We start from the raw sequence: 14,673 nt of genomic DNA, 5'->3' as shown, positions 1-14,673 counted from the left end.
CTGAGCGCGCTGTAGGCAACTATTTGAGAGGTTGGCGCATGCACGTTGATAGAAACATAGACATTACAGATATCAAGCCTCTGATAGCTGATAAGGTCAACCAGGAACTAAATAACCTAGGAAGTATCAAGTTTCAGATCACAGTGAAAATGTCGCTCGATAAGCAGGTTGGGGGCCCCACAGGGGCCACTGAGTATGTTCAGCCTTACTTCCGAGGTAAACAAGAGGTCGTCACACATACAGAGACCATTGACGCATCAATCGATACCAGTTTTCAGCAGATACGAGAATACCTAGAACGCTACACACACTTGGGGTCCGGGTGGGCTGTAGATAAAATCGATAATGTCTATCTAGACATAGCTAACTACGTGCCGTTCAGAGGCGGATCATACCTAGCCTTGCCCCCCTACTATAGGAACAAACATGCCATAGTAAACGTTAAGAATAGAGGAAACGATTGCCTGAGGTTAGCTATCAGGTCAGCCTTATTTCCAGCTGACACTAATCCGAACAGGTCTTCTAATTATCCTCAGGATGATGGGCTCAACTGGGATGGTATAGATGAACCCACCCCCATATCCCAGATCACTAAAGTAGAAAAACAGAATAATCTGGCTATAAATGTCTTTGGGCACGAAGGTAACACAACAATAGTACACAGGGTCAGCCCGGTGAAGGATCGCCAAGTTATCAATATATTCATGATCCAGCGAGGTGACAAGTATCACTACACATGGATAAAACACTTTAGCAGGCTGTTGTATGACCAATCGGCACACAGAGAAAAGACCCACTTCTGTGAACGATGCCTACATGGCTTCACACGAGCTGATTTATTAGAATCCCACCGAGATGATTGTCAAGGTGTGGGGCAGACGGCCATACGAGTCGACATGCCTAAGGAAGGTGATAATATCCTAAAATTCAGTAACCACAAGAACCAAATGTCTGTGCCTTATATCATATACGCCGACTTCGAAGCCTTAGTTGTGGGGGATTCCCCCAAACAAGAGCATAAAGCCTGTGGGTTTGGATACATTATCGTCCGTTGTGACGGGGAAACGAAAGCTCCGGTAGTGTATAGGGGCCCTGACGCGGCTGAAAGGTTTTTAAAGTGTTTGCAGGAGGAAGAAAAAATTATTAGGAATACATTGTATAGAATCGCTCCCATGTGTATGACCCGAGTCGACAGGCTAGCTCACGCTAGTAGCACTAACTGTCACGTGTGTGACTCACCACTTAACGGTGATTCGGTGAGAGATCACTGCCACATAACTGGTAAGTATAGAGGCGCCGCTCACAGCGCGTGCAACCTCAAGCTTAAAATCAACCCTAAGACAATAAACATCCCCGTTGTCTTTCACAACTTGAGAGGGTACGACTCACACTTGATCATGCAGGCCATCGCGAAAATCGATGGTAATATAACGTGCATCCCCAACAACATGGAGAGATACATCTCCTTCAGCTTAAACGGACTTAGGTTCATTGACTCGTTTCAGTTCCTCCTGTCGTCACTCGACAGTCTGGTCAAGGCCAACAATACCTTCCCTATCACCGATCGATACACAGACGCCGAGACTAGACCCCTGCTTATGAGGAAGGGTGTGTACCCCTATGAGTACATGGATAGTTGGGTCAAGTTCACCGAGACCAGACTACCCCCTATTGACTGCTTTTATAGCAAGCTGAATGAGGCGTCCGTCTCACGAGATGATTACTCGCACGCGACTAACGTATGGAAAAAACTGGGTTGTAAGAACCTGGGTGATTATCACGACCTGTACTTGAGGACAGATGTACTGCTGTTAGCCGACGTGTTTGAGACGTTTAGGCGGACGTGTTTCAAGCAGTATAAACTCGATCCCGCATGGTATTACACCAGCCCAGGTCTGTCGTGAGACGCCTTGCTTAAAAAGACCGGAGTTAATTTGGAATTGCTCACAGATTACGACATGCACCTATTCATTGAGAAAGGCTTGCGAGGTGGGATTTCCATGGCATCCAAACGATACGCGAAAGCAAATAATCAATACGTGAAAGGTTACGATCCTAACAAGCCAACCAATCACATTCTCTACCTCGACGCAAACAACCTGTACGGCTGGGCCATGAGCCAGTATCTACCTACAGGGGGATTCGAATGGGTACCCCACGTTGATGTTATGGGGGTTGCACCAGATTCGAACAAAGGGTATATCCTCGAGGTTGACTTAGAGTATACCAAGGAATTACACACATCACACAACAGCTACCCCCTGGCCCCCGAACGTATGAGGGTTAACCCAGACTGGATGTCTGAGTACCAACATAACTTGTTAGGGGGGCGTGTGACAGACGTTGAAAAACTCGTTCCTAACTTAATGAATAAGACCAAGTACATCGTTCACTATCGCAACCTACAGCTGTACCTGTCGTTGGGTATGAGGCTGACCAAAATACACAGGGTGCTCATGTTCGACCAGAGCCCATGGATGGAGCCCTACATCAGAATGAACACAGACCTACGAAAAAAAGCCACCAGTGATTTTGAGAAAAATCTCTACAAGCTCATGAACAACTCGGTGTTTGGTAAGACTATGGAGAACCTGAGGAAACGCGTGACCGTGAAGCTGGTTCGGTCGAGTGAGGAAGACAAGCTCAGGAGATTGATAGCCAGTCCGGCATTCAACCGTAGTAAGATATTCACAGACAACCTGGTTGCCCTACATATGAAGAAAAGCCACATAAAATTCAACCGGCCTGTTTACGTGGGGATGAGCATCCTCGATTTATCCAAACACCTGATGTACGACTTTTACTACAACGAGCTCAAGAAACAGTACGGTGACAGGTGTGAAGTGCTGTACACTGACACGGATTCCCTGCTGATGGAGATTCGAACCGAGGACGTGTACGAGGACATGAAAAAACACCTCGATTTATACGACACCAGCGACTACCCTAAGACCCATGCCATACACAGTACGGTAAATAAAAAGGTCCTAGGTAAGATGAAGGACGAGTGTGCTGGCACGCCCATAGCCGAGTACATAGGTTTGAGACCTAAGATGTACTCCATACTGAAAGCCGACAATAGTGAGATCCGGAAGGCTAAGGGGGTTAAGAAATATGTGGTCAAACAACACATCAAACACGCCAGATTCAAGGAAGCCCTGTTCAAGACCCGTACCTTTAGGCATAAAATGAACACACTTAGAAGTGATGGACATAAGATATACGGACTGACTATAAACAAGACGTCCCTGTCGCCTATGGACACGAAACGTTGGATAGCTATTGATGGGATAAACACATACGCGTATCGACATGAAAAAATTTGAGGCTATTTACTACAGCCCGCGTGGGTACTGGAAAGGAGCTAGCGCAGTAGATAAGCTAGCTAAAATAGCGCAAGTACCCCCGGAGGAAGCCAAAGCGTGGCTTGAAAAACAAGCCCTGTGGCAGATCTATTTGCCGGCACCACGCTACGTGCCTAGAAGGAGGTTCGGTATTAACATACCTAATAGCGTTCACCAGGCAGACCTACTGTTCCTACCCCACGACAAGAGGTACAAGTATGCCTTAACCGTAGTGGACGTAGCCAGTCGTTACAAGGAAGCCGAACCCTTGACCACGAAAGATTCGGCCCAGGTAGCCAGAGGATTCGAACGCATATACAAACGCAGTCCGCTGACGTGGCCAACAGAGCTGCAAGTTGACCCCGGACGGGAGTTCATGGGTGCCGTGTCACAACTGCTAGCCAAACACGATACAAAGGTCAGGCTTGGCACGGCCGGAGCCCATCGCAGCCAAGCCATAGTTGAGAGATTTAATAGGACTTTGGCTGAGCGCTTGTTCGGCCATCAGTATGCTAGGGAGATGACCACCCCTGGAAAACGATCGACTGAATGGGTCACGAGGTTACCCAAGGTGGTGTCGGCAATCAACCATGAAGTCACCCGTCTCACCGGTAAGAAACCGGCAGACGCTATCAAACTAAAATCAATAGTTGCAGAGTCGGCCGCTCCATTGCGTGGGAAGGAGAAACAGATACCAGATAGGGCCCTAGTGAGGTATCTATACCAGCCGGGGGAACACGAAGGTGATAGCCGTAAGCGGGCCACCGATCCTATATGGTCAGTCAAAACTTACAACATAGATAAAGTGGATATGAAAGCCGACGAACCTAACTTATACTACTTGAGGGATGGGCCGGGTAGGGGGTTTGTAAGAGAAGAATTATTGATCGTACCGTACGGCACAGTGTTACCTCCAACACACGTTAAGTAGTAGGGGTAATAGTAGCAAGAGCTAAGGATCCAACCAAAGCCTTATTTAGTAAATAAGGCTTTGTAGAGACTTTTCTTGAAAGTGTTTTAAAACCCCCATTGTATATACTACTCAAACTATAAAAAGGCTACTGTTCCCACAGTGCTAGTGGCACTGTATCTGTATACTTATAACTGTTTGTATCTTAGAAATATGCAATCAACTAGGCGGCCCCTTGGGATAAGACTTACACACGACCCTACAGGTGGCTCTTTGTAACAGATAACCCTACAAGTGGCCCCGTGGTCAGATTTGGGAAATCTGTAAATGCGACATGCTCTGAAGAGATCAGTTGTAAGCCTAAAATGAGTAAGAACTTACCCCTTTTGACTGACCCTTTTGCCTGTGCAGGACGTTTGTTCTTTGCTAGCCTCTTTCTTATAATATGATGTTTGTTCTGTGATGACCTCTTTCTTATTGCAGGACGTTTGATATTTGCGACTGGCCTCTTTCTTGGTGCAGGACGTTTGAACTTTGCGGCTGGCCTCTTTCTTGGTGCAGGACGTTTGATCTTTGCGGGTGGTCTCTTTCTTGGTGCAGGACGTTTGATCCTTGCGGCTGTCCTCTTTCTTTTCGCGGGACGTTCGATCTTTGCGGCTGTCCTCTTTCTTTTTGCAGGACGTCTGCTCTTTGCGGCTGGCCTCTTTCTTTTTGCAGGACGTCTGCTCTTTGCGGCTGGCCTCTTTCTTTTTGCAGGACGTTTGGTCTGTGATGGCCTCTTTCTTATTGCAGAACGTTTGATTTTTGCGTCTGGCCTCTTTCTTTGTGTAATACGACGTTTCTTCTTCTTTTTTGTAGCACGGCGTTTGCTCTGTGCTTTCCCCTTTCTTAATTCAGGACGTCTCCACTTTATTGGCCTCTTTCCCTCTCCAGCACCAGATGTGGACCAAATTTGTTTATTTCGGCTAAGAGACCATAGTAGATTATCAGTGTCAGCAGTGCCCTTAGCACTCTCTTCCAAGCCGCTATTTGTTGTACGACCCGTAACTCCGCCACACGAATGCATACACGTTAGAAAAGTGAGGGCAATCAGCAGAACAACAGGGACCTTCATGTTTTAACCAGGTTACTGCAGCTCTGTGAAGTCCGCCTCCACCGGAGTACTGACTTAGGGTGATATACTTGCTATATATACCACACTGTGTGATCACTTTGTGCAGAATGATTGGGTGTTTTACTGTAGAGTGATCTCGTATTTCAGAGATCGCGTCAGTATGGCTTCATGTGCGCATGTGTGACCACGTCGTGCAATTTAAGACATTGTCGTTTTCTCTATACGTAACGTAGGTTTATAAACCTGTGAGCATTTAACCAATTGCAGTAAATGGTTCAACACTGTCTTGACACTAGTTGAATGCATGTTTCTAAGATACAAACTGTTATGACTATACAGATACATTGCCTCTGTCACTGTGGGCACAGTAGCCTTTACATATTTTGAATGTATGTTTTGTCATAATCAAGTCATTAGTTTGCAGTCCCTAGCATGGTGGTTTACTTTCGGTAACTAGTGGTCCCCTGTGATATGAAGCTAGACAGTATTTAATGAATGACCAATTAATGATTTAATTGCCTTCATTGTGAATTATTGTGAGCTTTTTAAATCACAATTTGGCTGAAATATTGCTGTAAATGACAATACATTTTATCTCACTTATTCACTCACGCATCAGTGAGTGTCTCATTGAATATGGCCTTTACTCCAGCTAAGCACACCATAACATTGCATCCAAGTATGGAGTGAAACCCTATTCCTGCTTAACCAATAACGGCCTTAACCACCTGGCTGAAACCAAGATGAACCTAGAATGTAGTTATTAAATGACAAATTGTCATAATATCAATTTTTCAAGTTTAAATAATGAATGCAACAGAAAGGGTTTTGGTGATCCACGTACAGTCAGGCTGATTAAACCCATCATCAGGTCAGGACCCCTGTCCCTTTTACCAGCAATCAACTCAACGAATGGGACCTCCCCCTGTGGCACTGCATTGTCGATTCCAATAATTTTCTGAGGTTATGCAGACCCCGTACACCGTTTCCTTCTGTATTGGCTGTATTTCTGTGTCAAATGGCCTGTGGTCATAGCAGCAATGGCAATCAACAGATTGGGAGATACCAAACCTGTGACACCGATAACAACTGGGAGTCGAACAGATTGGGAGGTACCAAACCTGTGACACTGATAACAACTGGGAGTCGAACACTTTGGCAATTTGGATGCGTGAAGAACTTTTGATAATTTTCAAACTGGATCCATGACAGAGGGAGAGTTCAAAATGCCGTTCAGTATATACTAACAGTCAAAAGTTTAGACTCATTTACAGCATCCACTATGTGTTATGTATATATATCTGCTTACATCGAACATGAATTTCTTCAGTAACTTAAGGGAACCAGCTGCAAACCTTATGCAGATTACTTGCAAGAGTCATGCATCAAATTGTTGAAGAGCATGTGCATATTTCGTGCATGTGCACAGCTGCGTTTGGGTGTGAAAACTGAGTTTCATCAATTATTAAAATCATGACAATAACCTTTTCAATCAATGATACAAACGAAAAGAGGGCGAAGGCTGTTAGGCTGTGTGGACGGCTAGATCTGGGTTGTATGGTGGGGGGTGATGTAATTGTTCCAATTCACATTCAAGTATGATGGTCTGTGCAATTCTCGATTAGTGAACCCATAGCGTTGTCATGCATAAGTAGAACATCACCTGTTAACATTCCTAGGATATCTTTCTTAAATTAGCATAAGACTGTCCATATTATCAATCGGTGAGGTGTCCCAGTGATGGATCCATGTTTTATAACCTGCCTCTGGACGAGAATGAGATCCGAATTCGTGAGCAGTGTCGAAATCTGGAAACTGTCGACACCTTTCAGTTTTTTTATGACGATCTTGAGCACTAAGGTTTCTTTGTATCCATATTACAGATACCTAGATGCTCAGGAATAATGGTTTCCACAGTTTGACTGATGTTTGGAATTTCTAAGAAACTTCAGATACTTTTATTTCTCAGTCACTGTTCTTTCTATCTATTGTTGGATGGCATCTGAAGGCTATTGTCTGGGACCCTGTTCCCCGTTTAAATTGTAGAGACATATGGCAACCTTAGGAATAACCAGGAGCATCTTTTCAGTCGCTTTACGTATTTTCCTGGATTTCTTCTTTTATTTTATATTATTTATTTATTTTTTGTCGCTTTGCCTCCCACATGACTCCTTACCATACGACAGCGCTCCGTTCGTGTTTGAGAGAATCCATGACTGTGACCACCCAAAGGTGAATGAAGATATCACATCTAACTTATTGTGTCTGGAACTTGTTATGACACGTGTGAACCTGATGATATGACAAATGTCACTCCTACCACGGAGTGACATTGTCTCTGTAAACACAAATACTCAAGTTACTAAACTTATTGAACGCCCCTCATTGTATTTTGAACATTGTTCTGGTGATTCCTAATCTGTCATTCTCTTACAATACATATATGTATGATCAATAATCTGTTTTTCATGACAGAAGATGATAGTACACAGCTGTCTCTCTGGACAGTTTAAGCGATTGATTCTCCATTCATAAACCTGTCATTTGAAGATGATGCAGGACACAGCTGCACATTTAGATGGATGCCGATCTCATTATCGACATTTTGAACACTTAACAGTTAATCCCATAGCTACCATTATCAATAAAACGATAGTGAATAATGCCAAGAGAAGGAGAAATTGAACCTCAAAGCGAATTTCGTGGAACGTCGCAATTTCTTAGACGAATTGGTTTTCATTACAATAGATTATGTTCTGTTAACACCATGAGTTAAGCCAGCGCAAAACCATTCAATTATTTTCATTCTCTTTTTTCAAAGAAGTTGATTTCATAGTCACCTTTCTGTTTCAAATTCTCTGTATTTCCATTGTGAACATGTTTAAGTTAATCACCGTTACAAGGTATTTATTTAAATAGGGTTAAGTCGCTTATGAGGTAATAAATGTCAGTTGCCTTTGATGTTGTTTTACTGTTACTTTTAAAAGAAAATTAATAGGAAGTATTATGATTTTCACTCTGAGATGACATGAAGGTGTGAAGCCCACATTCAGCAAGGTTATGAGGTTATTGTCAACGTTTAAGTTGATGCTGGTTTAATGTGTGTTTATCTAAGACCCTCAATAAAATTCGAACCCAAGAGTAAAGCGTCTCGAAACCGATGCCCCCAAACAACTTATGCTTGCATTTCCCCCTTTCTGTATGCAGTTGTGGAGTATGTATCCATATACATATAGTGGGAAGGTGCATTGCCCATAACAAGCTCCTATCATGAGTAAAGGTTGGGTATCGGTTTCGGAAAAAAAATCAAAGTTCCTTTCATCATGATAGTATCCAGACATCTGTTTGGCTTTGAATATTAACTGGACATTGGGCACAAAAACATCCTTAGAAGCTCCATGAACAGTTATGAGTCTCTGACCAGTTCCAGAAGTAGGTGTTTAACTGACGCTTATATTGTTATCAGTATGCTGCCAACATTGACTCTTTACATGGTTGGAATGAAGAAACGTTTCGTCAGTGCAGGATATATGGCATTCCTCTAAGAACTCGTTTTACATTGCTGTTAAACGTTATAAGTTTGGCAACAACACTCCATCTTTCCATCAATTATATATTTCTATTTCTTTTTGTCTTTCTCCATCTGTATCCCATTCCTTTCAATATTTCATGTAGCTTGGGTTTGCCTCTCTGAAAATCTATTTCATTCTAAAGGGATGTTAAAGAGGTGGATAAGGTCGGAATTTCTTTCTTAACAATGAAAGTATTGTCAATCGTTGTTCTAACTACACATTCATCAAAATTATCCACATCTGGCCGGTCATGACTACTGAATATTCTTTTCTTGACTGCGAAACCTGACGCCTGAACACAACCGTGTCTGGTCGAGCTTTCTTCCTTGTTCTATTCGGCTCAGGTTTGCTACTGCTGCTGGTCGCTGCCAAAAAGCTCGAATCGGAAAGATTTAACCATCTATAGGTTCTGTGTTTTTGAAAGAAAGTTAGGACATTACTGACTATTTCTTGACACTGAGATGTCAAACGGTGACATTGTCTCGGCTCTTCGGACATTTTAACAACTAACTGACAAAATCGCACACCTTCACAATAACAGACCCAACCAGTTGTGACAGTCACGGAATGCATTAGTATTCACGTGATCAGGTCAAGCTGAACAAGCGGTAAATGATGTGTCACTAGGAGCTAAACTAACCGTGTTTTCAGTTAGTACCAGATTAGCTAAGGATTTGACTGCATCCAATGTATGTGGGATCCCAAATACCAGCGTGAAAGTTGTTCAATGTTAATCAATAGTATAACAAGTAGAATACACCATTGTACTAGCCAGACCGTACAGAATGACGACTCTGTGGTGTATCACAAATATTCATAGAAAGAAACAAATATAAACAGATCCAAATTAAAATTCCCATGGATATATGGTGAAAAACAGTGACAATTCCATTAGTTTATATCTGTCATTATGTACATGCATCCTAACAACCACACCGTAACCAAATGTCGTATGATCTTGCGTTATAATTGCACTGTTTGATGCCCCGTCCTCCGATGTTTTATCATTTCTGTGCAAGTAGTAGGTTGTCCTAAAGCGGTGAGATGGCATATATTGTTTGCTACAGTGCAGCAATGTCCCCAAGACAATTTAGAAGGCAAACAGGCGAGCATTACAGCGTAACTAGCAGGCTTATCAGAAAACATGCAGTTCAAAATGATAGGCACATAGTTAACACTTCAATGTTAGCAATGTAAGGTTATCCAGGAGCACCGTTCGTCGACGTATAAGGGCAGCTGGAGTCCACTGTAGGATACCTGGAGTTAGTCTACCACAGGCACCAAGTCACAGACAAGCTCGTTTGAGATGGAGTAGACATCATGGCTGCGGGAATCAACGTCAGTGCTCTCGTGTGCTCTTCACAGATGGAAACACATTCAGTTTGTTCTTCCATGATGGTCAGCAGAGGATGTATCGTCGCAATGGACAGCGATTCACAAATACAATTGTAGTCACGCATGACCGATTTGGTGGCAAGTCCGTCATGGTTTGGGCAGGGATAACTCATATCGGACGCACTCCATTGCACGTGGTTGACAGATATCTTACCGGACAGCGTTATCGGGACGAGGGCCTGCTGTGGCATTTCTCAAGCTATGCATGGCTTTTATGGTCAAGCCTCTTTACTGTAAGAAGAAAACGCACGCTAATCATCATAGGACCAGGATTTGCACGGAATTCCTTAGGCAGCAGGGTGTATAAAGGATGGAGTTTTCAGCATACTGGCCAGACCTCAACCCAATTGAGCATGTATGGGATAAAAGTGTTCGAGGTCTGTACATACGTCGCCCAGTAGACGAATGGGATGATCTCCATACTACCACCTGATTAAGCTCTTTGTAAAAATCCATGCATTATTGTGTATGGAAGGTCATATTTCCCATGCCTTGGTGTTCTTGTATGGGTATCATTGTACTGTGTATCATTGGATATGGACTGTTACATTCTCTGTGCTTCACGTCTTTGCTTTAAAGCTCTTAAATAATTACCTTGTGAATTTATATAACACTGTATGGACTGACATACCTTCCATACCTACTTTGAACCCAAACGGAGTGTAATATGGTGTCTCTTGTGTTGTAGCCTTTTCTGAACCCAGCCATATTCACTGTGCAAGCTTGAGTGATGATATGCCCCTTCAGATAGTGGGATTCATCTTGTCCCATTTCTTGGAAAGAACAAAGAATATGCACAGCCCCGGTCCATGCACTGCGGAATTGCCTTGAGTTCGGAATGACATTAGACAGGGCCTTGATTGGTATAAGCAAAAAGGTAATTCCAAACTACATGTATATATGCTCGTTCACCATTACAAAACGGCGTGGGGCTTTGTTGTTAGGACTTTCGCTAAGGGCACTCATTGTCTGTGACTTTTTGTCGGGAGTGTTATCGGCAGACATAGACCATTGTGTTTTCACGTAATCTGTTTGCAACTAGTTCGTTAAAATTCCCATCAACATCATGTTTCGTGTTACTTAAAAGCTCCATGAAATGGTCGATTCGATCAGATATTTGAATGACAATGACTTTAGTTTTCCTCTTGTATGCTTTCATACCTTTTACACATCTTGTATTTTAAATCTCCCTTGTATCCAATTTCAGCACACTGTTCACATTTTGGTTTAGCCGAAACTGCCTTTTCTCCTCCCTGCACAAGTACTTTAGTGTGTTGCGCATTAGTCCCTACTGTTGTAAACCTCACTCTGCGGTTGGTTATTCTGAACATGTTCATTTGCTTGTACATTTTCTATCTTGGTTTCAGTCTGCCAGTCCGACGGGACCTAACCCTCCGGTACATACCGTCTTCCTTTTCATCATCAGGGGTGATATAAGCCCACTTCAATCACAGAATATTCATATCTACCACCTTTTAATCGTGGAATATTTGTACGTTTTAGGTAAATGACTAAAATTGCACACAGTCGCTGACAGCTGAAGGGATGATAAATCCATCCAGAGTCCATGTAGGAGATCACGTTCAGGATTATCAGGTAGGGTCACAGTATTATTATCTTCCCTGATTTAATCAAATATGATTGGGGTATTAGGACTCTTGCCCTCTCATCCTAGGTTACATCTGTACTTCACACTGACTCTTTCAGCAAGACACTTGTGGAATCACTGCAGTACCCCGCGGGAATAACAACTGACAGAATTTAACAGGCAAGTGTCGAAACTGTTATTAAAAGTGTTTTTAGTTTTCCTATGAGTGAATGGTTGCATTGACGTTTGAGCGACTGAATGTATGCATGAGAGAAATGATATGTTGTGTAACTATGAACGTGATCTTTGCTTGAGCTGTTTCATGATATTCCAGGTTTCGAAGTGATAAAAGATTCGCTGTCTGGTCTTGTATATAGTATGGCCTTTTACTAATGACTCAAGTATTACTTTGGGATATACATGTTTTACAGATGGAACACATGATCCTACACCCTTGTTCCAGATCAGTGGTCCTTTCAATAACTACGGCTATTAACAAGATCATCTTTCAAGGTTGCAAACATGAGCGCGTATATTATCAGGATCCATAGGTGTATCAGGTCTATTTGAACTCTCCTATGTTAGTATAAAATGCAATCATATACCTTGAATATTATTATTATTGCAGGGAGATCGCAGGACAGACAACAACCAATAGCTATGCAAAGAGCCAATCTACATCAATACCGACATCGTAACAGTGACGTAAATGTGCTGACGATGTTGATGATGATGTGGCGGCTTCGACTGACCAGTAGCTGTGATGAAGCTGAACCAGATATAACCACTGAAACGTTCATAAAAATGATCGTGCCATCTTTCTTAGTTATTCCATTCGCTTAGGCTTTTAGCTTTGAAAGTTTTCTCAGCTCCCTCGAAAATACAACGAAATTGTTCCTGGCTAGATATAGTTTATTTGTTTTGTGGTATTGGTATTCAGGTTCCGCTGTCTACATAAACTTTTCATTTCTAAGTCTACGATATTGAGTTTTACACACTGAAGTTCTCTTTCGTCTAAATATACGTAAATTGCGTTTTAGCTTCTTCTTTTGCCTTGTGGCAAACGGTCCATGAAACGTGAATATTTTCGGAATAACAATCACTCTGGAATAACAGTAAAAAAATGTTAGAAATGACACAATGGTTAAATCTACATTCGTCTCTGAGACATTTCTGGAATTGTCTAACAGGAAGCCTAATACTGATATATTTTCAATGAAATTACATTGCCAGTGTGATCATTATTCCATCTCTTCTTGACAAAAGTCATAAATCATTTCACTCTGCATATCTGGAGGATGACTGACAGTTCTTTGCCAAACATTTAAATCTCCACACAGAAGTACATAACAGTCTGTAAGATAATTTGAATTATCTAATAACGTTATAGCTAGAAGATCCCTCTAGGGGAGCGTGTGCTACTAATTGAGAACTAATGTACTGTCGGAAACTGGCTTTTTTCACATTTATATCTACAATTTATGTAGTTAATATGTGAAAGTGTGAAATATCTGTTTAACAAAGTTTGGCCTAACTACAGTCTGAGTGGTAGGAAGATAGGGAACGTGAAAAAAAGACTTTACTGGGGAGAGATTAGTACAGGAATAAGTAATGCGTTTTTTCTAAGTCAAAAGCGATTTATTTGGAACAGACCATGGCTGTATGCAAATTATTGTGCAGTGATATTGTATTACATATGACACCTTTTATATGCCCATTCTAAAATATAACTTAGTTTCATTAAAAACGATAGCTGGCGGAAAAATAAATAACTGCAATGCTGAAATTATTATGGATTTAGTTACCAAGGAGTCTATTAAAGGAAACAAGTGGGAGGGGTCGTCTCAAACGATGTGTCAAGACGGATTTTCACAGAAGGTGTTTAGGGTCCGGCTTGGGGATAAAGATAACATCTGAGATCAGATATTCTTTTGGGGAATTAAACTGGGGAAGCTAAAGCCTTGTCATAACAATTTACAAATAAAATCCAGTCCTGTCGATCAATGGGTGGTCATGCAACCTACATATTTTGAGACATTTAATAAGATCCCTGAATTACTGAATTAAGGTTTTCTGTGGGTATCGTACACGTTTACATCTCCCAACATTAACCTTAAGTAAGACGTTAATCAGCAGAAGAGACATATTCAACACATCTTTGAGAGAGACCCTTGTGTCCATAGGCAGCACGTGCATTTCATGCCATTTGAGTCATCTGTCCGTTGTCATACCTGAGAGACCTCATTGCCAACTACAGTCTGATCTATTGTTTTCCGAAGAGAAACGTATTTTATTCTAAGTTTTGCGCGTAAACATGCTTTTCTGGATATCCTATTACGTATCCCACCGAATGGCCAGCTAGGCCAAAGTGGGTCATTTCGACATATGCTATTTGCAGTTGTGTAAATTTTAGAGATTCAGAGTAGGAGCTAAAAACATTTTTTTCCGACAGTACTCTAAGACATACAATCTTATAGAATTATAGACTGGTGATGAGGTCAATACCTGTTTTTATGGACCCGCGAAAAGCAATATTGACCGAGGACGAAGTCCTCGGTCAATATTGCTTTTCGCGGGTCCATAAAAACAGGTATTGACCGAATTCACCAGTCTATAATTGTTTTATTATGTAATTACAGAAAATGAACTTCTAAAAACCAAAACATAATCATTCAGTCAAGAAAAGTAATTTTATTTCCACTACAAACCAATAACCTTACGTCAACAATACTGTGAATACAAAGCTCATT

General features: G+C 42.0%; 1 protein-coding gene across 1 annotated transcript; it reads right to left on the bottom strand.

Moving 5' to 3' along the window:
* Positions 1-4,631: 4,631 nt before the first annotated feature.
* LOC137273763 (uncharacterized protein DDB_G0286299-like) lies at positions 4,632-5,893 on the bottom strand. The gene is made up of 2 exons (XM_067806609.1): positions 5,888-5,893; positions 4,632-5,141 (listed from the first exon to the last, which is right to left on the bottom strand). The coding sequence occupies exons 1-2, from the start codon at positions 5,891-5,893 to the stop codon at positions 4,632-4,634; spliced, it is 516 nt and encodes a 171-aa protein (XP_067662710.1).
* Positions 5,894-14,673: the final 8,780 nt, after the last annotated feature.

The sequence above is a fragment of the Haliotis asinina genome, chromosome 1 (assembly GCF_037392515.1).
Source record: "Haliotis asinina isolate JCU_RB_2024 chromosome 1, JCU_Hal_asi_v2, whole genome shotgun sequence".
In the NCBI taxonomy this organism is placed as follows: Eukaryota; Metazoa; Mollusca; class Gastropoda; order Lepetellida; family Haliotidae; genus Haliotis; species Haliotis asinina.
Note: the sequence above shows the minus strand (reverse complement) of the source record. Positions and strands in the feature narration are given on the sequence as shown.